Source organism: Aspergillus pseudodeflectus (genome assembly GCF_044049435.1).
Source record: "Aspergillus pseudodeflectus strain CBS 756.74 chromosome Unknown BJX68scaffold_105, whole genome shotgun sequence".
Lineage (NCBI taxonomy): Eukaryota > Fungi > Ascomycota > Eurotiomycetes > Eurotiales > Aspergillaceae > Aspergillus > Aspergillus pseudodeflectus.
This window is the reverse complement of record NW_027263881.1, coordinates 44,071-71,633: the sequence shown is the minus strand read 5'-3', so window position 1 is coordinate 71,633 and position 27,563 is coordinate 44,071. Positions and strand designations below refer to the sequence as shown.

The following is a 27,563-nucleotide window of genomic DNA, read 5'->3' as shown; positions in this document are numbered from 1 at the left end:
CAAGCCAGCTCAAAATGAAGATGAAGAAGCAATCAAAGTGAAGCAGAAACAGGCATAACACACATGCAAGCGTCGTCAAAGCCGCCCAGAAAAGAAAAGCAACGCCACGTTTCTGTCCACCGGCCAACACCATCAGCGCCATCGCTTACATCCAGTCCCAGGATTGAAGAGCGGGAAAAAGAAAGGGATTGTGTTCGCATGCAAGAGACTGCCTCTGCCTGGCATGTAGATATAAGGGGTTAAGAACGAAATAAGAGGGGATGAAGTATTGAGTAGGTTATGCGGATGAGGATGCGGTGGAAAAAAGCAAGCAAGGGCAATGGTACATGAGACGAAGATCCGATGATATCAAAGTTGCAAGAAACAATCAAACAGTCGTCGCCCGCGTGGAAACAATGCTGTAAGCCGCACGGATGCGACAAATGCCAAATTAGACCCACCAGGCCTTCCGTCCGAGTACCCTTGTCCAGCATCGAGAAAGAAAACGCCAACGCCAAAGCCGGAACGCCGCGTCTAATGCATGATGTAAACTCCAATGGGAAGTCGTCAATGGCGCATAGCACCATGTTATATCAAGTCGTTACCGAATCGTACCCCATTCCGACAGCCTGCTACCTTCACGTCCGTGCTCTCTGCCAGGCCGCCTGTTGAAGATTTTCCAGAACCTCAGGGTCTCATCTCCAGCACCCGTGACCACGGTTTGTCCGTCTGGGCTCATCGCGAGATAAAGCACACGGAAAGTATGGCCTGTGAGGGATACAATCTGCTCCATGCGAGGATACTTCCAGACGACAATCTGATTCTGACTGTAACCGTGGGTACTGATGATTTCATCGGAATTTTTCGACCACGCCAAGTTACAGACTTGGCTGCCTGTATCAACTTCTTTAATGAGAGACCCGGTCGCTGTGTTCCAGAACTTTATTGTTCTATCAGCTGTACCTCCTCCGGAGGCGAGGAGGTGGTGTTGGTGAGGGGACCATGTGATCGCCTTGACGGCCGCAGTATGGTCAGAGAAGCGATATAGTGGCGTCTCATTCAGCTTGTCCCACACCATGAGCTTGTTGTCGTTGCCACCAGATGCGAGCTGCCCGTCTTCTGTGTTCCACCTGAGACCGCAAACTTCCTGTTTATGCCCGGAAAGTCGACGGAGAAACTGATCAGGAGACCGAACGTCACGGTGATATATGAGCCGATCTCGAGAGCCAGAAGTGAGAATATGGTCGTTCCAAGCCAGTGCACCAACACGATTGGTATGCCCGATCATCGTTCGTAAGCGCCGACAGCGCTCTGCATCCCAAATTTGCACAAGACCCTTCCCGGTACCAATAGAAAGATGCGTGCCCTATTCGCCAATCAGTAAGATATCGTCTAATAAGGTGAGGAAAAATTACCCTTTGAATCCAGCTGACGCTCGTGACAGTATCATCTTTGAGCTCACAGAGTTTCGTCACTCTGCCGGTTTGCGAATTCCACATGTAAACAGAGTTCCCCAGGCCAACTCCCAATACATTACTGCTCCCCCAGTCGACTAAATTAAGATAGAAATCGTCCTGTAAGTCGGGCGCATCGAGCACTTTGTACGGTACTTTGTTCACATAGCGTGGCTGTTTGCGAGGCGTCTCAAGTATTCGCTGGCTGTCGTAACGGATGGGAGAAAGGCTGTAGAGTTCTGAGCGGACGTTGAGATTGGGGCCATGGCTGCGGGGTGTTTTGGATGGTGTAGGATGGCTTGAGCCGGCGCGGGGTGAGGCGTAATTGAAGAGATTCTTGTGAGGAGTTGACGGGGTGATGCTAGCTGGTGGTAAGGCAGATACTACATGTGCAGGTGGAGTGTGAGAACGAGTTTTGTCGTTGATTCCGGCCGTAAGACCGCGTAGAGGGTCGGGAGAAAGCGAATCTAGGTCGGCCTGAGGAACTGTACTTCCGAAGAGCTCGCTGCGCAGAACTCGCGAGTACATCCTGTTTGCTTCTTCCGCTAAAATGCTTGTCAGCATGCGCTTCGAACTGTGAATGGACAGGACATACTCTTTTGGAAATGTAGTTCCGAGTGAGGGGGTCGCTTTTTGATCTTCGATGGCGTTGAAGGGCAGCCATCCTCGTGCAGCAGACTGTAAGTTGCTTGGAGGTCTTGACCCTCTCGATTTGGAATAAACCTGCCAAAGCATAAGATTGGTGAATATTCACCAGTGCTGCATCGGTCACTAACCTGTCACCATAAACCCTTTGCCGTTTCCGACTCGGACTAGTACCTGGCGTCCTTTCGCGAGAGCGCCCTGCGTCTTCATAGTCTTTCAGCGCCTTGGTGAGCGCATTGGGATCAATCGGCTCGGAAGGAATTCGACTGCTTTGTCGGCCTGCCATTGAGTCGGGAAAGAACAATGTCGTCTTTGCTGGCATGCTCGGGGGTGTTCTGGAACCAGGAGGGGACACGATATGTGCGGCGGTTGACCTCGCCTTCGCAGCGCTGCGGGTGGCAGTGTTGCCTGAATCTCTGTTTGTGTCGGCCATGGTGTTGAGAGAATACAAGGAATCGCTTCAAATGGCGGTCGAACACGGCGTCCAGCGGAGTCGAGCTAACAAATGCGACAGGTCTGAAAGTCGAAGCGCAACGAAGCGGGCGTCAACGGGCGAATCAGATGCCAGCGACGGCGTCTCCGGCCAGATGTAAGGATGGAGGATAGATAAAACGGTCGTTGACATTCAATCAGGCGTGAGTTGGTCGTGCAGTTGGCAAATGCAGCAGCTGGGCCCTTCAGCTCCGCTCCGGACAATAATCGAACGGGGTGGTTGGAATCCAGGCGGGAGTGGATTGAGGGAGCGACGAGAGTGGTAAGATGGGCGATAAGGATGCTGATGCCGATGGCAGTTCTCTCACCAGACGCAGAGGTGAATCGAGCGAGGCGGACGGGTCATGGAGGTCATTGGAGACTGACCTGACCACCGTCTGGCGAGGATGATGGGCTTCAAGGATGCTGGCTGGCTCCGTCGGGGTGATGGCCGTTAGAAGGGGATTTCCTACTTGCGGTCACGCGTCCGGTGCGCTAAGCCTAAATGGGAGCCAGGGAGGCTGGACTGGCAAGTGATTGTTTTGATTTCTCTTTGAAGGTTTCTTTGATAGAACTCGTTGATTTATAATTAGACAACAGCTCATCATCTCAGGGGAAGTCTGCGATATTTTACTTCAGCTTCTGCTCTAGACAGCGCTGATGTTGCGGTTTGGATGTTGTGTTTATGTCGGTTCCTCAGGCCTCCACGCGATTATCTCCCCATCAACAGAACAACAACACTAGGGAACCGTGAGATGGCCCAAGACACTACTCAATCAACCGGAAGGGAAATCAAGACCGCAGTGCCAACTCTAGTGATTCGATGATATCACACGTTGTTCCTCGTGTCAGACTAAACACGGTGTTCCAGGATTATTGACGCGAAGCGCCCACCAGGCGATTGGACCAGCGCGCTCCTCGAGGCTGTTATTGATGGGGATGACCGTGGGTTATTGTTGTGGTCTTCCATATGGGGTTTTGTTATAGGTTTCGCGACTGTCTCGCATTCCACGCGCCTGGAACGCGAAAAACGCTCGGACCACGCTGCGTCCCTCTGAAGTTTGGGAGACAGAGGGAGGTGCTTGGGCCTAAAAATCTCCGGATGATCTTCTCGTCCCACGCTTCTTTCCATTCCGTTCTCGGCTTTCCGAAGATAAAGAAAGACTTGCTCTTTTGGAGATTTGAAGCCTTTGTGAACGCATTTGGCTTAGCCTCCAGCGCGCTCCGCGTGCTCCCTGGAAATCACGCGTAGTTCAATAGCTTAAGCTTGAGAGACGTCCACGAGCCCGTGTTACTCCTGTCTTGGTCTTGTGCAAGGAGTTGTTGAGCTCATGCACAGCTGAGCCTGTCTTGCAGTGTGGTTTACAGCGTGCCTTATCACATGATGGACTAGAACGGATCAAGACAGATTGGCTGATCATTGTTGTTGAAAGAAACTGGTTTCCAGCTCAGATATAGCTATTTAACAGCAATTGGGCTTGTGTTTAATTAATATCTACTGGCTGGAACAACTGAAGGCTGTATGTATACTTGTGCGTGATGTCAGTCGAGAGCCCAAGGATCGGTGGGCGGAGAGCCAAGACTTGCGACAGATCAGTGCTCTCACAGTTCCACAATCCTCGACTCCACATTGTCCCTCCTCATTGAGCTCCGTGCGCCTCTGCAACTATCCCAGGGTACTCAACATGACTTCCAACCTGACCAAGAATCTGAAGCAGCCGGCTCTGGACTTTCTGTCCTTTGTCAATGCTTCTCCAACCCGTAATCCCCCCCGCATTCCCAGTTGAGTAGATCCAGCAGCTCACGTGAAGCTCTCCAGCTTTCCATGCCGTCCTCTCAGCTAAACAGCTGCTTGCAAAGGCGGGATTCCAGGAGATCAAGGTATTCTTATCAAAGCGTTTCTGGAAAGAGGCTATACTGACAATAATGACAGGAGAAAGACTCGTGGGCTTCCACCTGTCGCCCTGGTGGAAAGTACTACTTGACCCGCAATAGCTCAACCATTGTGGCTTTTGCTGTCGGCAAGAAATGGCAGGTATGCGCTCCAGTCATTGTTCGTGTTGGAGCTGTTTATAATTTCTCTGAAATAGCCTGGAAACCCCATTGCTATGATCGGAGCTCACACCGACTCGCCTGTGTTGAGGATCAAGCCAGTCAGCAACAAACGCGGTGAGGGTTACATTCAGGTAGGTGTCGAGACCTACGGCGGCGGTATCTGGCACACATGTGAGTATATGGTCGAGCTCTCTGCTACCGTTGTTGACATTATCTAGGGTTCGACCGTGACCTGGGTGTTGCAGGCCGGGCCATGGTCCGCGCCGAGGATGGCTCCATTGTTCAAAAGCTGATCAAGATTGATCGTCCAAGTATGTTGGCCTCTGCATTCTCAGTTTTCTCATTAACGCCATATAGTCCTCCGTATTCCTACATTGGCCATTCATCTTGAACGGCAGGAGACCTTCAGCTTCAACAAGGAAACACAGCTGTTTCCCATTGCCGGCATGATTGCTGCCGAGCTCAACCGCACCGGTCAACCCAAAGAGGACAAGAAGAGCGACGAGGGCGAGAGTTCCGAATTCTCCCCTCTGAAGTCTATTACAGAGCGCCACCACCCCCATATCGTGGAGCTCATTGCGGCTGAGGCTGGTGTAAAGCCAAATGAGGTGCTTGATTTCGAGATGATCCTGTTCGATACGCAAAAGTCTTGCCTGGGTGGACTGCTTGAGGAGTTCATCTTCTCTCCCCGCCTGGACAACCTGAATAGCTCATACTGCGCTACTGCTGGACTGATCGAATCCGTCGCTGATGATTCTGCGCTGGAGAATGAGTCTACTATCCGCCTCATCGCGCTGTTCGACCACGAGGAGATTGGAAGCTGCACCGCCCAGGGCGCCGACTCCAACATTCTGCCTGCGATTATCCGCCGTCTCTCCGTGCTCCCGTCCGCCTCGGGCGGCGCTGATACATCTACCGCATACGAGCAGACTCTGTCTACTTCATTCCTTCTCTCAGCTGATATGGCCCACGGTGTCCACCCCAACTGGTCAGCCAAGTACGAGAGCGACCACCGCCCGGAAATCAACAAGGGACCTGTCATTAAGATCAACGCCAACGCCCGCTATGCTACCAACTCCCCTGGTATCGTCCTTCTCCAGGAAGTGGCGCGCAAGGCTTCGGACGATGGCGGTGAGGGTGTCCCTCTGCAGCTCTTTGTCGTCCGAAATGACTCTAGCTGCGGGAGCACGATCGGACCTATGCTCTCTGCCGCTCTTGGTGCCCGGACTCTAGACTTGGGTAACCCCCAGCTGAGCATGCACAGTATCCGTGAGACCGGTGGAACTTATGATGTGGCACACAGCATTCGGCTGTTCAAGAGCTTCTTCAAGCATTACGGTAGCACCTCGCAGACCATCTTTGTGGATTAAGCGCGATCTCAGGCTAGCATAGCGAAACTAGTAAGCTGCAATTGAAGATGAGAATTAAATGTCATATCCACCCAGATTCAATGGCTTGTGGGCTATAGTGGTGTGTTGGAGATGGCCGTCGGGGTCAGTTCGGGCCGAGAAGTTTCCGACCCCAGCATCTCCTCCTCTCCGCCCGCTGGAGCCTCCATCCAACATCCACTTCACCCTACAGCTCTCTCCTCACTTCCATAATACTAAAACAGCTCACGGACTGTAGTACCTGGCACCTGCTACACTGTCCTACTCTACACATCTTGCCGCCTGCCGCATCACTCACCCTATCCTATGCCGTCAATGCCCTCATGACCCTCTATGACAACACCGGATGTCTTTCGAGATGCGGAATACATCGCTGACGTGTCCGGCATCACATATGGCAGCATCACGGACATATCGCCGACGCTGCATGACGAGCGTCTAAGGAAGAAGTTGCAGTCCGCTGCGAAGCTCGCCCTCATCGACCGGTTGCTCCGCGATCTTGATATCCTTATCTATTGCGAGCTATCGGCGCTCTATTACCTAGAGTACGTGCGCTTATCGCTCCATCCACCAACTGTTTCGCACCCGCAACACAAATGACTGAATGATTGACTAACTGGTGGATTATCTAGTTGCTCAATAGTCCTCTTCGCCATCCGCGCCATTGTACAACTAATCTTCTTCACACCCAAAGCGCCCCCCTTTGACCCGAATCGCAACCAGCCATTCATCGGAGCGATATTCGCGAGTAATCTCTTTTGCATGACCTTTCACAAATTCTTCAGTCAACCTGAAGCTGGAGAAGCGACGAGAGGCTATCTACATGGCGGTATCCTCATCGACTTTATCGGGCAGAAGGCCCCCGTGCCGGTCGCGCGACTCCTCTGCCTTGACTTTCTCGTTATGCTCCTCAATATCGTTATGCTAGGCCTTATCGTCGAGCGAGTAAAGGTCGCTGATTCAAGGGAGCCTGTCGCACCCAATAATACCGCAAATGCTGAAGCAGCTACAACAACTGCCGCCACTCAAACCGAACAAACCCAAGCCCAAACCCAAGACCACGACCACGAAGAACGTGGCCTCCAACGCCACGAAACACCCGAAACCTCCTCAACACCGCCCACCGAACCATCACCCTCACCCTCACTCTCACCTAGAGACCAATCGCAAGAACCACAGCAGGAGCAGGCCTCCCCCTCACGAACCCCATCCAACTCCAACCCTGAAGATCCGAACCTCAACCCCGAAGTCTACACGCACACCCACACCCCAACAGAAGAAGACCTCGAACGCACGCGCCTCCTCGCCGACCCCTCCGAACACGGCACCCACACAACGCATCAACACGCCCTCGACGCCTTCTCCTCCGGCGACGCCGTGATCATGCGCATGGGACTCTTCAACGTCATCCGCGACCAGTGGGCCTATCGCCCGTCTACGACGCGGTGGTCGTCTGCGCCTTCGGAGCGGACGGCTGCGCTGCTGCGGGAGAGGTTTGGGTTGCAGGTTGGGGCCGACGGGCGGCTGGAGAGGATTCCGGCTTGAAGCTGTGCTTTGCGAACTCTGCCGATATTGTAATCTGCTTGTTAGGGAGGGGTTTATGTGTACATACGACTACGACTGCTTAGTCTCAGCTTGGTATTTCTAATGGAAATGAATACACGATGTCCCTACGATGAGGTGAGGGTGATTGACGTTGTAGCAAGTAAATCTGTATCATTTATATGAAGTAATAGGACGAAAACCATGGGAATCTATATGTCATCCAAAAACAGCGCCAGGAACTCAGACTCAAACAACACCACGGGATGCATGGACAAACAAGAAGAGGATCTATGTGCATATGACGCCGAATATGCTCTTTCGGGCATGTAGGAGAGTAGACGAGAAAAAAAATTCGAAAAGAGAGACTTAAGCAGTAAGCTGCTGACCCTGAGCGGGAGCCGGAGGAGGAATGTCAACCTCCGCGGTCAGTGTCTTTTCTTCGGTCTTGGTGGGCTTGGGGAAAGAACTTGTGCGAACGGGTCCAGGTCCACCTGTCACGGGAGAGGCAGCCTTCGAGCGCGGTGCGCCGCCCGCAGCTCTGGCGGTTTCGTTGTTTGTCTTGGCATTCTCGACGGCTTTGCTGCGCGTGCTCTCGCTGTTCCTAACATGGGACTTATGCGCGATGTTCAAGATCTCGTCAAGCTTGATAGCATCATCCGTGAGGTCGTCGAATTTCAGGATATGGCAGTAGTCGTAGTAGCATCGAGCATGGTGCGCTTCCCTCGTCTCCTTCGACTTGCCGGGGACGATGATGTTTAGGAGGAACTTTGTGTTGCCGAAGCGATTCTCGGACTCGATGCAGAATTTCAGGTAGGCGTAGGCCACGTCTCTCCAGGGGAGAAGGCCGCCTTCGGCCTCGGAGCGGAAGCAGGAGGAGTTGGACTCAGCGGCTGTGGCGATCATGGCACCGTCGGCGCCGTACTCAGCCATGAGGGCAAGGGCCTCGTCGCGGGATGTGACGTCTCCGTTCATGACGCAGGCGACGCCGGCGTTGTGGCAGGTTTCGACAATCATGCGGAGTTGGTCGCGAATTGCGCGTTCGCGGGGTCGCATGGGTGTTGTGCGGCAGTGAATTGTGAGGCCGGTGATTCCGGTTCTAACGAGTCTTGAGACGAGAGCTTCTGTGAGCTCGGGCGTTTCGAGAAGGCGGATCTTCACGGAGATGCCAATCTCGTAGGGCTCGCCGACTTCCTTGACCAGTGCCTCAAGAATCGAGACCAGTTTGTCTGGTGTGCGGAGGAGCGCAGCTCCCATTCCACCACTTGTGCTGAACGGCTTTGGGCAGCCAGAATTCACATCGATACCGGCTACATCGCCTGCAACCATCTTGGCCGCCTGCACAGCCAGATCCGGTGAGGCCGTCCCCATCTGGAATATGAGCTTTCCCTTCTCGCGCTCCGGATCGAGACGGTAGATAACGGATTCTTGCGGTGGTCCAGTCTTTTTGGCGTTGTTGGATGGAATCCGCGTAAACTCGATTGTGCCGTTGCGGGGGTTCACACGGCGGACGGCACCGATCATAGACTTGTCGATCGTTTCAGGGCCCCAGACGAGGTCTGCACCGTACTTCAAGGCGAGGAGACGGGATGGCAGTTCCCCGGAGCGTACCATCGGCGCAAGCACGATCTTGCCACGATAGTCGACGCCTTTGGCGGGGATAGGAACTCGTTTCGGAGAGGAAGTCATGGCGGAAGTTAGGGCGGTGCGAAGGAATTTCAGCATAGCATAATTTAGCCAAAAGATGAACGCAAAATAGCAGCCTAGATGAGCCTAGGGGCGAGGCCTGTTTAGATCGAGGATAGAGATCGGGATATTGATGGCAACTTGCAGCGGCGGAACGTGGAGATGGAAATAAAATTAATTCACGTGATGATAAGAGCTTCCCTGTCGTAAATTTCGATCTGTACCACAACAACTCCCGATCCCGGAGCCGTACCTGCCAAGACAGCACAACATTCATTGCGACTGCGACCAGGCCATTCGAGAAAGCCTGTGTTTCCAATTCATCTAGACCAGTTCAAATCTATCTAGACATGCTACAAATAGCGAATAAGCGATTGAGTTATTCCTAGTTGCGTGAACAATATTAGGTCAACCGTGGCGCTAATGGCGAGGATCTGGGCGCTGTATAGTTGTGTATTTTCGTAACCGCCCATACAGCTAAATTTACTCCAGCTCAACATCTCGGTGGGCAGCTAAGATACTCTATTGCTAGCGTTGATCGGGATCAAACTTGGAGGATCAAGAGCATCGCTGCAGAGAGATCGAGTCGGGCCTTTTGTATAATCACAGTCATCATCCAGTAGCATCCTCGGAACAATCACATTGTGTCCTACCGAACGACAACCTCGGAGGTTGCGACCGATTTTTCCCTTCCCGACAACTCCCATTCCTTTATAATCCTCAACGGCGCAGCAACTCCGATCCTATGGTAAGCTTCCCCAATTCGCCCTGATCGCACGTATTGACCGATCGGCAAGGTTTCTGCTTCGTTGGCCTGGACCTCCCTTTCGATGCTCCCGGGGAAAAGCATCCTTGTACACGGAATACGTACTGCAGCTCCATTGACCCGGCGACTGCTGCCCACCGCCTGTCCGATCATCGCCCTCACTCGCTGCTCGGCGCCTCGTCGCACATCAGCAACGCTGGCTCCCCCCACTAAACAAGCCCCTCCCCCCTCCTCCTCTTCTCTCTCTTTTCCTCCCTCCTCTACCCTCTCCCTCACATCATCCCAATCACCGTCCTCTCGAATTGATCGTTCGATTGCTTCTGTGACAAACCGAGCCGCTCTTGTTTCCAGACATTTTGCTACTACCGCTACCCCTCCCACATCCACAATGTCCTACACCGTTCGCAAGGTCGGCCAGCCCTACACCCTGGAGCACCGGGTGTACATCGAAAAGGATGGCGTCCCCGTCTCTCCCTTCCACGACATTCCCCTTTACGCCAACCCCGAGCAAACAATTCTGAACATGGTCGTTGAGATTCCCCGCTGGACCAACGCCAAGCAGGAGGTACGATAACCCCGCCAGGGCAGATGTTGTCGCTGTGGCGAAACGCCAGGGCGCTGATAGGAATTTTATAGATCTCCAAGGAGGAGTTCCTCAACCCCATCAAGCAGGACGTCAAGAAGGGCAAGCTCCGTTTCGTCCGCAACTGCTTCCCCCACAAGGGTTACCTCTGGAACTATGGTGCCTTCCCCCAGGTACGTCAATCAACACAAAAAAGAGTTAATCAATTACGTGTCTTAACTGTCGCAGACCTGGGAGGACCCCAACACCGTTCACCCCGAGACCAAGGCCAAGGGTGACAACGACCCGCTCGACGTTTGCGAGATCGGTGAGCTCGTTGGCTACCCCGGTCAGATCAAGCAGGTCAAGGTCCTCGGTGTGATGGCCCTGCTCGATGAGGAGGAGACCGACTGGAAGGTTATTGTCATCGACGTCAACGACCCTCTCGCTGCTAAGCTCCACGACATTGAGGATGTCGAGCGCCACCTCCCTGGCCTCCTCCGTGCCACCAACGAGTGGTTCCGCATCTACAAGATCCCCGACGGAAAGCCCGAGAACCAGTTCGCCTTCTCCGGTGAGGCCAAGAACAAGAAGTGAGTGACCTTATTTATATAACAATTGGCGTAAAACTAATTTGTATAGGTACGCCGAGGAGGTCATCCACGAGTGCGCCGAGGCCTGGCAGAAGCTTATCAGCGGCAGCGCTCCCCGTGGCGAGATCAGCCTGTAAGCCACGATTCCCGTCTAATTGTTCACCCAGGATGCTAACATGAATCAGTGCCAACTCTTCTCTCGACACCCCTGACCGCGCTGACCCCTCTCAGCTCGGCTCCATCCCCAGGGGCGAGAACCTTCCTCCTGCTCCTATTGATGGCAGCATTGACAAGTGGTTCTTCATTTCTGGAGCTGCTGTGTAAATCTATGACAAGCAAAAATTATAAAATGCTAGTCTTTGAACGCCGAGTGGGTGGGTTGGGTGGGGTTAAAATTGCCTGTTAGCCTAGAAATACACCGCACTGGCTTTTTCATTGCATTGTGAACCCATGTGTAGACCTATGTATCGTTCTCGAGCTTAATCACAGCTACGCAATGTGCACACGCTGTATGGGCGTGTTGTGGAAGCTTCATGGACCTGAACCGCAACAATTCATACTACAATGTACAGCAGGGATCTTGAACTATACCCTCCCTGAAAATAGCCGCCTGACGCACGCATTCTTTGCCTGTTGACAGTAGCACTTGCGCTGAGTAAACCTGAACATGCGCCAATGGCAAATAGAATGATCATTTATCGCATCCCAGACCTAACGAAATTGGTTGTAAATATACAACATGCAATAGAAATACATGAATATCGCCCCTCCACGTTCGTCTCCAGAAGTCGTTCCCACCAATCCTAATAGCAGCTTAACCCTTCAGACTCTCCTCGCGCTCAATGACTCTCCCAATGCGCGCAATCTCCTCAACAACATCGCCAATCTTCATCTGCTGTTTCCCGAAATCGATCTTGACCTCCTTGCCGCCCTTGAAGCCCACCGTGAGCTCCGGCGCCTTCGTCGAGTTTCGTGGCAGCTGCGTGACCTTGATGTCAATGTGTGTTGGGCTGGACGGGGGGACTGTGGAGGGATTGCGGAGGATGGAGAGGAGGAGACGGCAGGGCCGCGAGGCGGCGGAGAAGGGGTTGAAGGTTGTGCGGAAGGAGGTTATTGTTTGGAGAGGGATCGTCATTTTGGCTGTAGTGTTTTGGGAGGTTTTATGGGGGTTTGCGCTTGATTGCGGGCTTGCGATTGATTGTTCCTGGGAGGTTTCGTTAGTATGCGTCTTTGTGGATCGAGGAGGGAAGGGCGTACTCGTTTGAAGGGCGTACTCTTTTGAAGGGAGGGACTAATTAATGCGATGTATATTTGGGGCCCGACAGGTCTTGAGTCGACCGCGAATAAACCAGTGGTAACAATTGAATGGCTTGTCTCGTCGTCCTGCGGGAAAATCCCGGACAAATTAGCTGGAGAGCGTTGAATGATTGCGTGCAAACAATGCAAAACTCCGAAGCGGCCTCAGGAACCGATGACGATGCCAGCGCCATACTGGACAACTTGTCGGGGAATTCAAAGCCTCTAAGATCCCTCGCGATATTCGCAACTACAAGCCTAGCCTCGCTATGAGAATCTATTGGAAATAACACACTCACGAGCTTGAGCATATGTGCGACAATACTATAATTCTCCCCCACGATGTCAACGATATCTGTTCTTCAGTCCCGCCTCAAAGAGCTGTCAACAGCTCTCGCTCAAATACACCCACTTGTTACTCGACTACACAATTTTACCACAGCAGTCGGGCAAGGCGATGAAGCTAGGACAGAACTCGGCGCGGAAATCCACTCTCGACTGAAGGAGGCCGAGGATGATCTAGAATTGCTAAAGGTCGACGTGGATGCTTTGGAGACACCGGCGGACAGCAGACGCAAAGGACAGGATTCCGAAAAGGAAACGGAGAGAGAGCGGGTTATTGCTCTGGCGCGGAGATTGAGTAGTGAATTGAAACGGTGGGTTGAATTCATGGTATCGTCAGGCTTGACATGAGGCTAATGGCACTGCGCATTTTAGAACGAGAGGAGATTTCCGCAACGCACAGTTACAAGCAAAGCGCAATGCGGAGCTTGCACGGCGGAAGGAAAGGGAGCTGCTCTTTTCTGGATCCGAGGGTGCTGTTGAGAAACGAAACCAGACCAAGGAGAAGTTGACGCAGGATGATATCGTCAAGAATGCGTCGAGGGATGTTACGGCGGCACTGCGGCGGACGCATCAACTTATGCAAGCAGAGTTGTCGCGGAGTCAATTTGCCCAACAGACTCTAGGTATGCTGTTTACTTGCTTTGGTGGTGATTGGTGGTCTAATGTGCTCTGCAGAACAATCAAGTGCCGCTCTTTCTACGCTCTCGGAGTCGTATAGCGGTCTCGACACATTGCTCACATCTTCGCGGAACCTTGTCGGATCTCTTCTTCGTTCACAGAAATCAGATACGTGGTATTTGGAGACGGCATTCTACATCCTGGTCGGCACAATCTCGTGGTTGGTATTTCGACGGCTACTCTATGGGCCGCTCTGGTGGTTAGTGTGGCTGCCATTCAAGCTTATACTGCGCTCCGTTTTTGGAGTTTCAGCAGCAGTGGGGATAGCCAACAACGCCGTTCAGCCTTCAGCAACTACAGCAACACCCGACATTCTAGCCCAAGCGACACCTGTCCTGGATCATATCCCACAAGCTAAGGCTCATGGCGTTGCAGGAGATATTATTCCTGACCAGGTTCCAGGCACGGACCCGGCAGACCGCGACTGGATAATTGACAAAATTGGCGAGTTTGTGGAAGAAAACGATGAGGAGTTGGGGACGAATCTTGACGACTTCTCGCCGGAGGAGCTGCAGAGGCAGGCGGAGATTCCGCCTAATACGAAGAAGAGGATGTATGAAGCAACCGAGGTCTTGCAGAACCGAAAGGATGAACTATAGAATACGTTGAGATGGGCCAAATGAGGTATACTCCCACAACAGCCCTTTGGCCCGTTCTCAATTTTAAGAATGTAGAACTACCTTCACAACTTAATCTCCTAGCAAGTAAAAACCAATAAACCGCCGTTCTTAACTTTGACTGGCCCAGGCCCATATCAAGCTTAATGGATTTCGATATCACGTGACTGCGCAACGCGTGACGCGCCTCGACACGCTTCTTGCGACTTGAGCTTCATCAGCTCGCTGAGGAGTGGTGTTTAACAAGCATTTGCTGCTCATTGAACTCCACCAACCAACCAGCTCATCTCTTTGGCATCGAACTGAGAAGGCAAAATGGCATCCAACTTTTTCAGCAATAAAGCTCGCGCAGCCGCTGCAGCATCTGGCAGCTCAAAACCGAAGCCAACAGAAGGAAAGGAAGAGCAAACGAGACAACAACCATGGGTTGAAAAATAGTATGTCCGGGATTCTTACCAATGGCTGCATGAGACATGCAATTGACAAAGTCTAGCCGCCCAAAAACGCTAGACGATGTCGCTGCTCAAGATCACACAACAAAAGTGCTTCAACGAACACTGCAAGCTTCGAACGTACGTGATACTCCTTCGCAAAGTAAAGGGCACGCCTAACTTGCTTATACAGCTGCCACACATGCTCTTCTACGGCCCTCCGGGTACAGGAAAAACATCAACAATTCTCGCCCTCGCCAAATCCCTCTTCGGCCCTGCTCTGTACCGATCCCGCATCCTCGAACTGAACGCCTCCGACGAACGTGGTATCGGAATTGTCCGTGAAAAGGTCAAAGGCTTTGCGCGTGTCCAGCTCAGCCATCCCACAGGCCTAGACGCCTCATACTTCGAAAAATACCCTTGCCCTCCTTTCAAGATCATCATCCTCGACGAAGCCGACAGCATGACACAAGATGCGCAGTCTGCCCTGCGCCGCACAATGGAACAATACAGTCGGATTACCCGGTTCTGTCTCGTTTGCAACTATGTTACGCGGATCATCGAGCCGCTGGCTAGTCGATGCAGCAAGTTCCGCTTCAAGCCGTTGGATAACTCGGCTGCTGGGGATAGACTGGCGCTGATTGCGCAGACGGAGGGTCTGTCGCTTGAGGATGGTGTGGTGGATAAGTTGATCGCCTGCAGTGATGGTGATCTGCGTCGTGCTATCACATATATGCAAAGTGCGGCTCGGCTGGTCGGGGCTGCGAAGTCCGCTGAGAAGGACGGAGATGATGACGAGGAGATGAAAGACCAGGGATCGGGGACTATTACTGTCAGGACTATTGAAGAGATCGCTGGTGTGATTCCGGAGAGCATTTTGGATCAATTAGTCCAGGCGTTACAGCCGAAGAAGCTCGGATCCTCATATGAGGCTGTGTCAAAGGTGGTCACGGATATTGTGGCGGATGGCTGGAGTGCGACACAATTGCTCGTACAGGTATTTTTACTCTTATATCTTCCTTATGCGCACCTGACACTGACATCTCAGCTCTACCGACGGATGATCTACAACGACGCTATTCCTGATATTCAAAAGAACAAGATCGTTATGGTGTTTTCCGAAATGGACAAGCGATTAGTCGACGGTGCAGATGAACATTTGTCTATACTTGACGTCGCTCTGAAGATTTCTGGAATCTTGGGCGGATCATAGAGCAGTCTTGACATCGAGAAATAGTTGCTATACCACCTCTAGCTCCCGTGAAGAGCATATATTAGGGCCAAGCCGCTTGCCCTGACTGGACGATTGTCGGATACAGCAATGCCCCTTCGCCTAGTCAGGGGGACGGATCTCAGGAGTTTGCCACCCAGCGAAGCATAGCCAAAATAATCTTAATGACCTTATGAACTGACTCCAGAGGCCTTCCTGTGATAGCAATCATTGTCTCCCACTGATTGTCTGGGCAAGCGTTCGACTTTACTAGAAGAAAGTCGAGCCATACACATCTGTAGTTCGGTGTAGATCGGGAAGCCCGCTTTTTCTCCGAGGGATGACGGCAAGCTCTCCGAACTTCTTCAACTCGCTGACTCTTTTTTAAATTTCTCAAAACTCAAGCGTGTACATATACATACGACTCTTCACCTAAAATCTCATTCTGATTCTCTCCGATCTCTCTCCCCTTCCCAATTCCTCCCTAGCACATCGTTGCGCACTACCCCGCAATGGCAGTGCCCCGCTACCTGACCGGTGATGCCGCGGGCATCAAGGAATTCCTGGATAAGTTTGATGTAAGGCTACCGAACATCAGTCGAATACCGCAAAGCATGAACTTGATCTGACATGAGCGATGATAGGTCTTCCTGTTCGATTGCGATGGTACGTGCTCTCAAAGCCACCGCGGCCCTTCGCGACACTAGTACTACAAGAGAAGACCAGAACTGAAATCATATACACCAGGCGTCCTATGGTCAGGAGACCATCTCTTTCCCGGAACAGTTGAGACCCTCGAGCTCCTAAGATCAAACGGTACGTCTACCTACGCTGGCAAACCAAACGCGGACTCACAATTTGGATCACCAGGCAAGCAAGTCGTATTCGTCACAAACAACAGCACCAAGTCGCGAGCAGATTATAAGAAGAAACTTGAGGCTCTGGGGATTCCTGCTACAACAGTATGATCGGCCCTACCTTCCGCATCCTGTTTATCGGCATCTCAATCCGCCAGGCGCACAGCCAAATAGCTTGCTAATAAGCAACAGGAGGAGATATTCTCCTCATCATACAGCGCCTCAATCTACATCTCACGCATCCTCCCCCTTCCACCCACCAAGGGCAAAGTCTTCGTGCTCGGCGAAAGCGGCATAGAAAAAGAACTCCGCTCAGAAAACGTCCCTTTTATCGGCGGCACAGACCCCTCCTACCGCCGCGAGATCAGGCCGGAAGATTACAAGCTAATTGCCGCCGGCGACGAATCCCTTCTCGACCCCGAAGTCGGCGTCGTCCTTGTCGGGCTCGACTTCCACCTTAACTACCTCAAGCTCGCGCTCGCGTACCACTACATCCGGCGCGGGGCAGTCTTCCTAGCGACGAATATCGACTCCACGCTGCCAAATTCGGGGACGCTGTTCCCTGGTGCTGGGTCCGTGAGCGCGCCACTAATCTCCATGTTGGGTGGGAAGGAGCCGGTTTCGTTGGGAAAGCCGAACCAGGCGATGATGGATGCGATTGAAGGAAAGTTTCACTTTAATCGCGAGCGGGCCTGTATGGTAGGGGATAGAGCGAATACGGATATCCGATTTGGAATTGAAGGGAAGCTGGGTGGCACCCTGGGCGTTCTAACCGGGGTGAGCAGTAAGGAAGAGTTTCTGGAGGGGGAGGTGAGGCCGATGGTTTATTTGGATAAGCTTTCTGATTTGCTCGGGGGTCAATGAGTACGGTAAATAGGAGGGTGACCAGTTATTCATAGATATAGAAACGGGTATAGGGTTGAATAGAGTACACTCAAGATTCGCTAGTTGACTGCCCGTCATTTAGGGGGCCGGTTTTCTCATATACCCCTGGAGCTTCCAGAGAGCAAGGGCAGTCTCAACAGTCCGCTCGTTTGTCGGCCTGAAGAAGACCGCAAACTTTTGAAAGCGCGTAGAATAGCCCCGAATCTCCTCAAGCTCAGTCTTTGAAAACAGCCGCGTGAAATCAAAGACGGGAACCTTGCTTCCAATCGCCGGAACCTCAATAAACTCCGGCAAATCAGTCTTTGAGTCGCAGTCTCCCAGAATCCAAACAGCCCCTTCCCCCATCCGCTCAAACGATTGCAGCCCCTTCAACCCCTCCACCAGAGCCTCCTCCGAGTACGGAGCCCGGACGTCTATTGATGTCCACACGCCGAACCGAACATCTTGTATCTCGAATATACCCGAGACCCGCTGCAAATGCTTCATTACGTATGCCCGGAGCGTCCTACGCATAAACTTGGGCATGTCAAGGCGCCATCGGACCCTCGCGTCCTCTTTTGTGCCCCAACCAACCTGGGTTCTCCAGCGGGACGGAAGCAGTTTAGTAATGGGCCATATCTTTTGGTTGCGCGCACGCCATATATGCTGGGCCATGTCCTGCAATATCGACATCCGGTCATGCATGCGGAGTTTCAAGTATGGTGCGGGAAGGGCACGACCATCCGCCTTGGTTAATTGCGGCTCGACCAAGTCGTCTTGTAGAAGTTCTATAGGCAGGAGCCAGAGCTTTGGAGCGTCTGGAGCGTTTTTCTCCTTGCGTCTGGCGGGGACTACCTCTGTTTTTGCCTCCGGCCCTGACTCTACAGCCGAAGCCGGAGTGGGCAAGGATTCGGGATCCAGGACCGGGGCCCATTCCGTCAAGAAGGCCCTTGGCATTCGCGTCGAGCTCAGCTCGCAGTATCGAACTGGGGACGCGAGTGCCATGGCCCAGGGGTTTTTATTGAGCCTGGTGAAGTCGGCAGAGTTTGCGATGCGCTTCTTGCGATGGCGGACATCGCGGCCGGGGTGCGGGCGTGTGATGAGCGGAGATTGAGGGAGGAGTTCGGAGGGGCGCTTTGAAGGCGATGGTTCAGGTTGGCCCTTGTGGCTGCGGTTGTGGTTGCGTTTGTGATCGAATTGCTTCTCAGGAGTGGGTTTTGTCTCGGAGTCTTCCGGACTGGTAGAGTAGAGGCGACGGGGTTGAAGGCTCTTATTTGACCCATTCGAAGAGCAAAACAGCTGTCGGAAGACCTTGAGACGCCATTGCGCGTAGGGAACGCGACTGTGTAAACTTTCCATTGTTGACGGGGAGATTGAAGAGGAGAAATTTCCCCGAGCGGAAACTGACTTGGAGCTTGCTTCGTTGCGGCTCAAAGTCAGCAGCTCTGACTCCTCACTCTCTTCCACCTCAACTCCATACTCCGCACGCCTTCTCGTCCGGCACTTCTTCCCTCAATTTCCTCCCCTCACATTCGCAATGAGCGCAAGGCGGTCGTTACTGCGACTTTGTCGCCCTGCATTCCGCCCTTTAGTAACCCGGAGCTTCTCCAGCGCCATTCCAACCCTGTCACAGTCGCAACCTCCGCGGGGCTGGACGCCGACACCCTTTGTAACAGAGACGGTGGTAAGTCTTCTCAATTGAGCATTCGGACCAAATGAGTATACAGTAACAATTCATAGGGAGGTGGCTGGCACACCTGTACGTGGCTATCTATTTAACACACGCGACACCACTAACTAGACCGTCTACCAGACGACATCTTCTCCAAACTCCTCAAGGTACGTCCGCAACCCTCGTCCGAGTTCTCATCAATTGCACCGTGCTAAATAAAGGAAAAAAAGGAACGAATAATCTGCCTAAACGGCGAAGTAGACGAATCCATGTCCGCTAGCATCGTCGCCCAACTCCTCTTCCTTGAAGCCGACAACCCCAACAAACCAATCCACCTCTACATAAACTCTCCCGGCGGCTCCGTAACAGCCGGCCTCGCAATCTACGACACAATGACCTACATCGCCTCGCCCGTGTCAACAATCTGCGTCGGGCAGGCCGCCTCAATGGGCTCACTCCTCCTCTGCGGCGGCCACCCGGGCCAGCGCTACTGCCTGCCACACTCGTCGATTATGATCCACCAGCCGAGTGGAGGATACTTTGGGCAGGCGACAGACATTGCAATTCACGCGAAGGAGATACTGCGCGTTCGGCATCAGCTGAATCAGATCTATAAACGGCATTTGAATGGGAAGAAGGAGATGACGCTGGATGAGATTGAGAAGTTAATGGAGAGGGATTATTTCATGGGGGCGAGGGAGGCGTTGGAGTTGGGGATTGTGGATGAGGTGTTGGAGCGGAGGGTTAAGGAGGAAGAGAAGAAGGAGTAATGATCATGCTCTCCACTGATGTTTGCGAGATGAAGAGGCTATACCCAGTATTCGGATGTGGAAATGTAATATTAGTATGTATGACAAGCTCTCGCCGCTCATGACCCTGTATCGCTGTCTATTTCAGACGAATAAGAAAAAGCCCAGACGCCTCTAACTATATTGTATCGAGAAACGACGCCTGAAGATTAGATTCTAGAAGAACCAGCATATAAGAAAAAAAGGAGCCCAACAAGTATATCTTCCAAGTAACTGCACTGAGCCATAGTGCACGCAATGGGCCACACTGCACTGCCCAAGATGCAAGTATATCAACCAACCACCGCTAATAAAGAAGCACAAACACTGAATCTAAACTAACCGAAACAAAAACAGGGAGGGAGCCTTATTCAATAGAAACCTCCTCTTTAGCCTCCTTTCGCGTCATATCAGCGAGAACCATCTCCTCAACGGCCTTCATACCCGCCTCCTCAGACTTTTTGCTCTCGGCCGCGTCGTCGCCCGCAACAGCTTGGTCTAGTGCAAGTTTCGTCTGGCCGAGCGCATAGATCTGCTCTTCGATCGTATCCTTCGTTACCAGACGGATAACTTCAACTTCGCGAGTCTGCCCGACGCGATGCGCGCGGTTCTCGGCCTGCACGTCTTCCTGCGGGTTGAAGCTCGAGTCAAAGATGATGACTTTGTTCGCGCAGGCAAGGTTAATTCCTGCACCACCTGCTTTCGTGGAAAGAAGAAAAACGGGGATCTCGGTACGCTCGTAGAAGGTATCCATGATAGATTGCCGATCCTCGACAGAGGTTCGGCCATCCAGACGGACGAATTTGAGGTGCTGGTTTTCAAGGACGTCCTCGAGGATATCCATGACCATGGTAAACTGGGAGAAAACAAGGGTACGGTCGCCATTTTCCTTGAAGCGGCGAAGGAGTTCGCATAGTTTCTCGACTTTGCCCGAATCCATCCACTCGTTGTTCTTGAGAGCGAATTTGCCGAGGGATTTAGGGTTGGAGAGGCAGAGTTGGTGGCATTCGAAGTCGTTGTAGGCTTGGAGCTCTTCGAAGATAGTGTTTGGGTCGGAAAGGGACCATTGTTCTTCCTTGAGGCAGGCTTTGGACATTTGGAGGAGGATTTTGTCGGTGTAGTGGCGGCGGTGGAGGAGGGGGTGGATGGCTGCTTGTCGGAGCTTCATAAGGATGTTGGCGGATTTGTTACCAGTCTTCTTGCCGGCTGCGCGGTCTGCGAGGAGTTTCTTCACTTCGTTTTGCTCGTGTTCGTAGATTTCGCGCTGGGCGGCGTTCATCTCACAGTAGCCAACGTGAGATGTCTTCGCGGGCAGGTCAATAACTTGGTGCTTCTTCCGCCGGAGCACGAATGGCTTGAGCATTGACTTGGCTCGTTCGATTCGCTGCGCTGAGAGAAGGGCAGAGTGTGATTCGTCGACAGTCTTTGCTTTGTTGGCAAAGATATACTGCAAATCCTCTTTCCGATCCTGGAACACCTTTGGAAGAATAAACCCTAGCAGCGAAGCCAATTCCTGCAAGTTGTTTTGTAGTGGCGTGCCCGTCAGAAGGAGGCGGAAGCGTGCGCGAATTCTAATCAGTTTCTCATACAAGACTGACGTGCTGCTCTTGAGCATGTGTCCTTCATCGTAAACACAAACGCAGAAATTCATATTGCGCAAGAAGTGCGCATCCACTTTAGCCTTTGCAATTGTATAAGTTGTGATAACAACATTAATGCTGTCTCTGTTTTCCTCGATTTGCTCACGTATCTCAGCGCGCATCGCCTGGTCGGCGTAGTACGGCATGACTGAAAGGGTGGGACAGAACTTTTGGAACTCGCGGAGCCAGTTTTCGATGGTGGAGGATGGAACAACAACAAGATGAGGTCCCTTGATGCCTTTTTCGTACAAGTGGGCTAAAAAGGCAATGACCTGGCAGGTCTTTCCAAGACCCATATCATCTGCCAGGATGCAGCTGAGCTCTTTCTCAAAGAGCAGCGATAGCCAGTTTATACCAACAATCTGATAGTTCTTCATCTTCAAATCCTCGGCCATGATGCCTGGTTGGGAGATAAATCGAGACTTTTTGCGAGACCTTGACTCGGGGCTGTCGCTGTCATCGTCTGATCGTTGACTCGCGGGTGTGCCAATTCCAGAGTCATGAGAGCCTGGAAGCTCTAGAGACACCAGCTCAAGCTCGCCTTCGCGCTTCCCGAAGATATCCACGCCCCATTTCTTCATCTCCATTGCAATAGGTTTGCCTAGGGTCTCGCATTGCTCGACAAGAGAGTCAACAGCCTTGTAACCCACCCACATGTCAAGGCACTTGTCGACGATTCGGTCACCAACCGGTTTGGGCGCCTTGCGCCGCTTGCCAGTCTTGGTCAGTGGCTGGTCAGCAGGCGGAGAGGGGATAACTCGAACTTCATCCAGAGAAGTGAAAGGTCGCTTGCCGATGATGTACTCGGCGAGGTCTTCGGTAATCGCGGCGATATCGGCTAAATCTGGAGCAGTACATGTGTTGAAAAAGCCTAGTACTTCCAAATCAATCCCTGAGCCTTCCTGGCCATCGAAAGCTGAGTCTGAGTCGTCGGAAAACTCTTGAGGCGCCTCGGGAGATTCGGACCGTGCTGGTGATGGACGCCTGCGTCCTTGCACCAGTCGACCAAAGGTCTTCTTGGGAGGTGTTTCATCTCCGGCTCCAGGAGATTGAGTACGCGGTCCTCGAATCAATCGCTTCCGCGGCTTCGACTCTTCCTCTTGTGACTTTTGTGGCTTGGGTAGATTCATTGCGGCCCACTTGTCCTGAATCCTTCCTTGAGCTTTGATGTTCTGCTTCGCGTGCGACACCTGGGGGGTACTTTGACTTAGTTCATCCTCGGACGAGATCGCCTTGCGATCCTCAATGCTGGCGAGATATTCCATCGCATGGTCAAAGTTGCCCCGCTTCGTCAACAGAGCTTGTGCGCAGTCATTCACTGATTTTTGCGGCAAAACGTTCTGTATCCTCTTGATTTTGATTCGCAATTGGTAGTCTTCAATGTCGTCTAATGTCAGGGGTTGTAAGTCGACTGGCTGAGCCCGTGAAGGCCCGCCTTGTCGAACCTTCTTCACCGCGACACCCCTCGCGGGAGGATCAACAGCGGACCGTTTGCCGTTCGTATTCGCAGGATCGTAAACGGCGGAGGACGTAATCTCTTTGAAGCGATCAAACGTGCTCTTCTCCGGGCTCTTTTTTATGAACATAGCGGGCTTGATGTCCGTACTCATCTGGATATCGTCATCTGAAGAGCCACCGCGATACGTCGGCTCGTCATCCAGATTTATGACCGGTGTCCGTTTCGCGGGAGGACAGAATCGCGTGCCGCTTGGGGCCATCATGTTCGAGAGGCGACCCCCAGCAGGCGAAGGACGAGAAGGGGACGACGCAGGGCGGAGAGGCGATGAAGCTGCCACCTGCACGATAGAGTTGCCCTTCGCGGAGTACGGCTGTTCGACTAGTTGCGTTGGCTGGGTAAGGCGCTGTGTGGGGGACAAAGCTTGTGTTGCCAACAAATGTTGCGCAGGGTTCGCAGGGAGTGTGGCGATCGTCTCATATTCACCGTCGTCCACGACACTGCCGGAAGGTGTGCTGTGGACGACATTCTTATTGCGGATAGGTGTATCGGGGACGGTGTCGTCCATTATGGTGGTTTTTGGAGTGAATCCAGCCCGACTGTTTTCCAACCGCGGTTGCGGAACCTGGATTTCTCCAAAGCGACTTTTTCTGCTTCTCCGCAGTCGAGACGCGCCGCCCGCGACGGGTCACGTGAGGCCGAATCAATTAAAAAATCTGCCAATCAGGGCAGAGCAGCTTTTGGTGTTAAGCATGAGTACGGAGTACCACTGAAAACGTTGCTTGGAGTACTCGACGAGGATTTAGCTCCAGCATGGAAAAATAATACTTCGCTGTGGTCTGAGCCTGAAACTCCCATTCTTAGCAAGACATATTGAGTTTGTGCCTACGGCGCTCAGGCACTAATCTCCGCAGTACTCACTAGCCCTAAAAGCTTGAAACGTGCCACAGTGGTTACCTGCGACTGGTGCCTTTTGAGAGTTGAATATACATTTAAATATCCTCACCATATAGTCTGTATACAGTGTGAGATGGACAACTGAATCCTGGGAGGATTGTGATGCTTTGTTGGTTACCCGCCAGAGTTAGGGCTATGTAGTGGATCCCGCCGTAGCTTCGCTGCGAGGACTGTCGGACACGCAACTAAATAGAAAGTCCCGGCTTTCTCTGTTTTGAATATTAACTGTACGAGAGAACTGGCCACCTCACTAAAAACATAGAAGGGAAAACTCGGTTCAATGTCCCAGTACTTCTCACGACTAGGAGTAGAGAATACCTCAAATCGCCATGGTCAAAAAATATTCTGATATCAGGAGGAATACCTTTGTTCTCGCTTCAGCGGCGCAATCACATGGTCATATATATCCTTTCTAACAGTCAGATCCTGGAGCAGCACTCTTTGACCTTCGGGAAACCAGTCGAGCTCCAGGCAAGACCGAATCGCAGCACGGTATGGCACGTCATCCAAGTTCTTCACCACGCGATGCGCAACCTGGAGATCAATATTTGCCTCTATCTCTAGTCGTGCCTCTCTCCTGCCTTGTTGCGGTTCGAAACCGCTCAATTCTTGACTGAGTGAAAACCTCAATGAGGAGGATGCCAAGTCTTAAGAGTGTTGTAGTTGGGATGAAAGACATTCTCCCCTCTTATCCCGACTTCGGTATTTCCTTTGTCAAAGTGTGTCGTGACAATTATTTTCAACTACAAAACATATGTGAATCTCTTGGGATCTGCCTCGCCGGCTTTAGATGATGCATTCTTATGGAACATATGTCCGGGCAGCAAACTTTATGGAAGCTGTACACCAAGCCTAGACGTCTATGCTTCTCTCCCGAGAACCCGGTACCTTTGAAAGACCTTCTCGATAACTTTTACATCATGGCTCGAGCCCAAAAGTGCGAACTCGGACTTATCGTCACTTATGCCTTGCTGTTATTTCATGACAGCCCATGGAACACCATTCCATGGGGCAAAAACAAACTATCCTTCTTTTATAGAACAGTTGACGAGCCAGACTACCTCCGACCACTACCACCGTGGGAAGGAGAGCTGTGCAGACGTGGTTATAACTAGTTCTAGAGGGGGAAACCTACAATAAACCAACCTCGAAAATTTGATTAGAATTGTTCCTTCCTTCCAAACAACCACATTATGCCCCTGCGCGACATTGATCACATGTCAAATGTTATGGGAATGTCCTGCCCTGCTTGTTCCAGGGCACCCTCCATATTTAAGCACACTCTGGCTTCATGACCACCAGGACAGCTGCATGTCCAACAGCCAGATAATGCAGCATATAGTTCGCACGTCACTTCATGGGCTATCACAGGAGAACCAATAAGGCTATAAAGAAATGGACTTGTTTGCAAGCTATTAGACGACTTAGGTACTATATACATTAAAGTTAATTGATTGTGACTTTTGGCTTCTGATATAAGCTTTCTTAGACGCTTATTCCAGATTCCCAAATTTTTCAACGAGATATAGCGGTGTGTTTGTTCTTTAAAGAATAGAAACTACTCCATAAAGGACGTTTTCATGTTGCCTAATCCCTTGTTAATGGCAAGCCCCTGTAGTCTGTTAAACATGAACTTGGAAAGCGAGGCGGTGGCTGAGGCTAGGGTGAGTGTTTTTATGCACCTACAAGCCCCTCTACACCAGCACTTGATTGGGTATCTTTATTAAAGATGGGTAGTAACTTACTTCTATTAAATATTTTCCTAAACAACTTCAGTTTCATCCATCTGTATCTTATCATTAATATGTCGACGGGGCTTCCAGAACATCCCATGAAACATGTTCATCGCCTTCAGGATTATGTGTGTTCTTACTACTATTCACTTCTACTTTATGTACCCTAAGACCTGTGCTAAGACTCTTGGGAGATTGAAGACTTGTTTGCGCTTGGTGGGCCGAAGCTGTGTCGCATGAAACCTAGTGATTTCAAGCTTGATGAGCATCTTGATGAAGCAAGAGCGCGTTGTGATATCAACAATGGGACTATGAAGGTTGCGCCGGCCGGTGTGGCTGGGATACCCAAGAAGACTACTTGAGCGGTGTCTTGCTTGTTAGTTTGCGGGGTGAAGGTGAAGGTGATGTGAGGTTGATTGTGTGTCCACATACCTGGTGGTTGTTTTCAGTCTGAGCAAGCGTACGCGCTTCAAACTCTGCTCTTGGATTATAGTCTTCTAATCAATATAAGTACACATTACCATTGAAGTAGCTAAGATCTTAGACAGAGCTCAATTGTCTGTATAGTTCCCATGCAGCAACCAGAGCGCAGTTGAAGCGGCCACTCCGCAATAAAAGTCATGACAAGAGCGCACACTCAGAAAAGACACCACTCAACAACATTATTCAGTGCCTCCTAAGTTAGTATAGAAGATACTTCTACTGAGAACCTAATGAAACCAGCCTGAAGCTTCAGAGTATAAATAGCAGTGCCTCCCAGCAGGAGAGTATAGTTCCCAATCCGGTTAGCCCCGCCAAGATCCCATCTCTAACCACAGTCCATCAACGCCATTCCAGAGAATGTTCATCTGCAGTTCTCCACATTCCTTACCTCGAACAACAACTATCACTTGAAGTCGTTGGGAAGCTCTGGAAGCTCGTCAGCGCTCGTATTAACCTGATTGACTGCTCGACCACCCTTTGGCCCAATCGACCGGATCAAAGATCCAACTTTTCTACCTTCGCTTTTCTCGGGCAGTAGCCATACATCTACCTTACCGGCAGCAGAGCTCCCTTTCTGCTCCCAACCACGCCACCCTCTCTCTATCAAGAGAAAAAAGCTAAACACAATGGCGACCCGCCGCCCCGGAAAGTCCTACGCAGAGGCCGCCGTCGCGCCCTCGCCAGGCGAGAAGATCGCAGAGGGCGATTCTGATACTTCGCCTGCTGTTCCTATGTAAGGCTGTCTATTTCCTTCTCCTTGCATTATGTACATGCTTGACTATAGAATATTCGATTGCCTTCTTCCGGTTTTTTATTTTATTTTGGCTTGGCTTGATCTTCGGAGTACACATTGGACTAGTTCAGTTGGCTAACAAGAACTACAGGCACGTCATCTGGAAACTCGTGGGCTTTACAGCGGCTATGATCACCACGCCCGTGGGGACGTATTTTGTTTCGGTGTCGTTTGGTTGTGCGTCTCCCCTTTTCCTCTATCCCTTTTGTCTTTTGTCTTTTCTACCTTTCACTGCCTCCGTATCCCATTCTTCGGGCAGTTACTATACTCCCCTGATATCCACTCTACATACACAAGCACGATATGGGTGTGTACTGACAATCAGCCAGCAAGTACAACGGTAGCCGCAATTCTCGCGGCTGTTATGGCTAATATTATCTTGTTCTTGTATGTTTATGTTGCGTGGCAGGAGGATAAGGAGGAGAGGGAGGCAGAGGCTGCGAGGAGGAAAGGGCGAAAGGCGCAGTAACATGCTCGATGAGTGTTTGTTACTGTTAAAAGGTCGGGTCATTTAGCACATGCTCTAAATATATGCTGCTGTAATTTACGAGGACTCATATCAGAGTGCCATTGTACCTAGACAAAGTCTTGTCTAGGAGGGT

At 51.7% G+C, this 27,563-nt stretch overlaps 12 protein-coding genes across 12 annotated transcripts; 7 read left to right on the top strand and 5 right to left on the bottom strand.

Annotated features, from left to right (window-relative positions):
• Window positions 1-411: 411 nt before the first annotated feature.
• On the bottom strand, window positions 412-2,633 carry BJX68DRAFT_27352 (WD40 repeat domain-containing protein). The gene is made up of 4 exons (XM_071047485.1): window positions 2,210-2,633; window positions 2,029-2,156; window positions 1,395-1,978; window positions 412-1,345 (listed from the first exon to the last, which is right to left on the bottom strand). Exons 1-4 carry the CDS (start codon window positions 2,509-2,511, stop codon window positions 581-583), a joined length of 1,779 nt encoding a protein of 592 aa, XP_070892344.1. The 5' UTR covers window positions 2,512-2,633; the 3' UTR covers window positions 412-580.
• Window positions 2,634-4,002: 1,369 nt separating this feature from the next.
• On the top strand, window positions 4,003-6,176 carry BJX68DRAFT_250209 (M18 family aminopeptidase). The gene is made up of 6 exons (XM_071042219.1): window positions 4,003-4,310; window positions 4,369-4,430; window positions 4,483-4,584; window positions 4,640-4,775; window positions 4,823-4,915; window positions 4,962-6,176. The coding sequence occupies exons 1-6, from the start codon at window positions 4,235-4,237 to the stop codon at window positions 5,972-5,974; spliced, it is 1,482 nt and encodes a 493-aa protein (XP_070892343.1). The 5' UTR covers window positions 4,003-4,234; the 3' UTR covers window positions 5,975-6,176.
• On the top strand, window positions 6,165-7,663 carry BJX68DRAFT_27326 (DSC4 family protein). Its single transcript, XM_071047410.1, has 2 exons — window positions 6,165-6,537; window positions 6,625-7,663. Exons 1-2 carry the CDS (start codon window positions 6,326-6,328, stop codon window positions 7,535-7,537), a joined length of 1,125 nt encoding a protein of 374 aa, XP_070892342.1. The 5' UTR covers window positions 6,165-6,325; the 3' UTR covers window positions 7,538-7,663.
• Window positions 7,664-7,688: 25 nt separating this feature from the next.
• On the bottom strand, window positions 7,689-9,367 carry BJX68DRAFT_250206 (tRNA-dihydrouridine(20) synthase (NAD(+))). The gene has a single exon (XM_071042218.1). The coding sequence runs from the start codon at window positions 9,257-9,259 to the stop codon at window positions 7,904-7,906; it is 1,356 nt and encodes a 451-aa protein (XP_070892341.1). The 5' UTR covers window positions 9,260-9,367; the 3' UTR covers window positions 7,689-7,903.
• Window positions 9,368-9,947: 580 nt separating this feature from the next.
• Window positions 9,948-11,516, top strand: ipp1 (inorganic diphosphatase IPP1). Its single transcript, XM_071042217.1, has 5 exons — window positions 9,948-10,551; window positions 10,623-10,742; window positions 10,798-11,141; window positions 11,191-11,274; window positions 11,327-11,516. The coding sequence occupies exons 1-5, from the start codon at window positions 10,051-10,053 to the stop codon at window positions 11,463-11,465; spliced, it is 1,188 nt and encodes a 395-aa protein (XP_070892340.1). The 5' UTR covers window positions 9,948-10,050; the 3' UTR covers window positions 11,466-11,516.
• Window positions 11,517-11,816: 300 nt separating this feature from the next.
• Window positions 11,817-12,520, bottom strand: BJX68DRAFT_250203 (mitochondrial 54S ribosomal mL53 domain-containing protein). Its single transcript, XM_071042216.1, has 2 exons — window positions 12,399-12,520; window positions 11,817-12,345 (listed from the first exon to the last, which is right to left on the bottom strand). The coding sequence occupies exon 2, from the start codon at window positions 12,274-12,276 to the stop codon at window positions 11,956-11,958; it is 321 nt and encodes a 106-aa protein (XP_070892339.1). The 5' UTR covers window positions 12,277-12,345; window positions 12,399-12,520; the 3' UTR covers window positions 11,817-11,955.
• Window positions 12,521-12,779: 259 nt separating this feature from the next.
• BJX68DRAFT_259748 (putative protein transport membrane glycoprotein Sec20) lies at window positions 12,780-15,721 on the top strand (the record flags this gene model as incomplete). Its single annotated transcript, XM_071043760.1, has 7 exons — window positions 12,780-13,093; window positions 13,155-13,405; window positions 13,458-14,013; window positions 14,413-14,514; window positions 14,571-14,649; window positions 14,702-15,505; window positions 15,557-15,721. The coding sequence occupies 7 exons, from the start codon at window positions 12,780-12,782 to the stop codon at window positions 15,719-15,721; spliced, it is 2,271 nt and encodes a 756-aa protein (XP_070892338.1).
• A 205-nt stretch (window positions 15,722-15,926) lies between these two features.
• BJX68DRAFT_250197 (4-nitrophenylphosphatase) lies at window positions 15,927-17,824 on the top strand. Its single transcript, XM_071042215.1, has 5 exons — window positions 15,927-16,296; window positions 16,363-16,384; window positions 16,466-16,534; window positions 16,589-16,680; window positions 16,768-17,824. The coding sequence occupies exons 1-5, from the start codon at window positions 16,231-16,233 to the stop codon at window positions 17,437-17,439; spliced, it is 921 nt and encodes a 306-aa protein (XP_070892337.1). The 5' UTR covers window positions 15,927-16,230; the 3' UTR covers window positions 17,440-17,824.
• On the bottom strand, window positions 17,539-18,798 carry BJX68DRAFT_259746 (uncharacterized protein; the record flags this gene model as incomplete). Its single annotated transcript, XM_071043759.1, has 2 exons — window positions 17,539-18,246; window positions 18,325-18,798. The coding sequence occupies 2 exons, from the start codon at window positions 18,796-18,798 to the stop codon at window positions 17,539-17,541; spliced, it is 1,182 nt and encodes a 393-aa protein (XP_070892336.1).
• A 44-nt stretch (window positions 18,799-18,842) lies between these two features.
• On the top strand, window positions 18,843-20,048 carry BJX68DRAFT_250193 (ATP-dependent Clp protease proteolytic subunit). The gene is made up of 4 exons (XM_071042214.1): window positions 18,843-19,123; window positions 19,180-19,198; window positions 19,253-19,278; window positions 19,342-20,048. The coding sequence occupies exons 1-4, from the start codon at window positions 18,977-18,979 to the stop codon at window positions 19,879-19,881; spliced, it is 732 nt and encodes a 243-aa protein (XP_070892335.1). The 5' UTR covers window positions 18,843-18,976; the 3' UTR covers window positions 19,882-20,048.
• Window positions 20,049-23,613, bottom strand: BJX68DRAFT_250190 (DEAD/DEAH box helicase). The gene has a single exon (XM_071042213.1). It carries the CDS (start codon window positions 23,561-23,563, stop codon window positions 20,267-20,269), a length of 3,297 nt encoding a protein of 1,098 aa, XP_070892334.1. The 5' UTR covers window positions 23,564-23,613; the 3' UTR covers window positions 20,049-20,266.
• A 2,922-nt stretch (window positions 23,614-26,535) lies between these two features.
• Window positions 26,536-27,518, top strand: BJX68DRAFT_27230 (vacuolar ATPase assembly integral membrane protein VMA21). The gene is made up of 3 exons (XM_071047169.1): window positions 26,536-26,901; window positions 27,053-27,138; window positions 27,291-27,518. Exons 1-3 carry the CDS (start codon window positions 26,795-26,797, stop codon window positions 27,428-27,430), a joined length of 333 nt encoding a protein of 110 aa, XP_070892333.1. The 5' UTR covers window positions 26,536-26,794; the 3' UTR covers window positions 27,431-27,518.
• Window positions 27,519-27,563: the final 45 nt, after the last annotated feature.

Coding starts and splice junctions, on each gene's coding strand:
- BJX68DRAFT_27352 (XM_071047485.1), bottom strand. CDS start 2,511: ATGGCCGACACAAACAGAGATTCAGGCAACACTGCCACCCGCAGCGCT. Junction 1,979..2,028: donor GGAACTACATTTCCAAAAGA/GTATGTCCTGTC, acceptor CAAGCATTTTAG/CGGAAGAAGCAAACAGGATG. Junction 1,346..1,394: donor GCGTCAGCTGGATTCAAAGG/GTAATTTTTCCT, acceptor ATTGGCGAATAG/GGCACGCATCTTTCTATTGG.
- BJX68DRAFT_250209 (XM_071042219.1), top strand. CDS start 4,235: ATGACTTCCAACCTGACCAAGAATCTGAAGCAGCCGGCTCTGGACTTT. Junction 4,776..4,822: donor CGGCGGTATCTGGCACACAT/GTGAGTATATGG, acceptor GACATTATCTAG/GGTTCGACCGTGACCTGGGT. Junction 4,916..4,961: donor GATCAAGATTGATCGTCCAA/GTATGTTGGCCT, acceptor AACGCCATATAG/TCCTCCGTATTCCTACATTG.
- BJX68DRAFT_27326 (XM_071047410.1), top strand. CDS start 6,326: ATGACAACACCGGATGTCTTTCGAGATGCGGAATACATCGCTGACGTG. Junction 6,538..6,624: donor TCGGCGCTCTATTACCTAGA/GTACGTGCGCTT, acceptor TGGATTATCTAG/TTGCTCAATAGTCCTCTTCG.
- BJX68DRAFT_250206 (XM_071042218.1), bottom strand. CDS start 9,259: ATGCTGAAATTCCTTCGCACCGCCCTAACTTCCGCCATGACTTCCTCT.
- ipp1 (XM_071042217.1), top strand. CDS start 10,051: ATGCTCCCGGGGAAAAGCATCCTTGTACACGGAATACGTACTGCAGCT. Junction 10,552..10,622: donor GGACCAACGCCAAGCAGGAG/GTACGATAACCC, acceptor GGAATTTTATAG/ATCTCCAAGGAGGAGTTCCT. Junction 10,743..10,797: donor ACTATGGTGCCTTCCCCCAG/GTACGTCAATCA, acceptor TAACTGTCGCAG/ACCTGGGAGGACCCCAACAC.
- BJX68DRAFT_250203 (XM_071042216.1), bottom strand. CDS start 12,276: ATGACGATCCCTCTCCAAACAATAACCTCCTTCCGCACAACCTTCAAC.
- BJX68DRAFT_250197 (XM_071042215.1), top strand. CDS start 16,231: ATGGCAGTGCCCCGCTACCTGACCGGTGATGCCGCGGGCATCAAGGAA. Junction 16,385..16,465: donor CTTCCTGTTCGATTGCGATG/GTACGTGCTCTC, acceptor CATATACACCAG/GCGTCCTATGGTCAGGAGAC. Junction 16,681..16,767: donor TGGGGATTCCTGCTACAACA/GTATGATCGGCC, acceptor AATAAGCAACAG/GAGGAGATATTCTCCTCATC.
- BJX68DRAFT_250193 (XM_071042214.1), top strand. CDS start 18,977: ATGAGCGCAAGGCGGTCGTTACTGCGACTTTGTCGCCCTGCATTCCGC. Junction 19,279..19,341: donor TCTTCTCCAAACTCCTCAAG/GTACGTCCGCAA, acceptor AAGGAAAAAAAG/GAACGAATAATCTGCCTAAA.
- BJX68DRAFT_250190 (XM_071042213.1), bottom strand. CDS start 23,563: ATGGACGACACCGTCCCCGATACACCTATCCGCAATAAGAATGTCGTC.
- BJX68DRAFT_27230 (XM_071047169.1), top strand. CDS start 26,795: ATGGCGACCCGCCGCCCCGGAAAGTCCTACGCAGAGGCCGCCGTCGCG. Junction 26,902..27,052: donor ACTTCGCCTGCTGTTCCTAT/GTAAGGCTGTCT, acceptor CAAGAACTACAG/GCACGTCATCTGGAAACTCG. Junction 27,139..27,290: donor TGTTTCGGTGTCGTTTGGTT/GTGCGTCTCCCC, acceptor ACAATCAGCCAG/CAAGTACAACGGTAGCCGCA.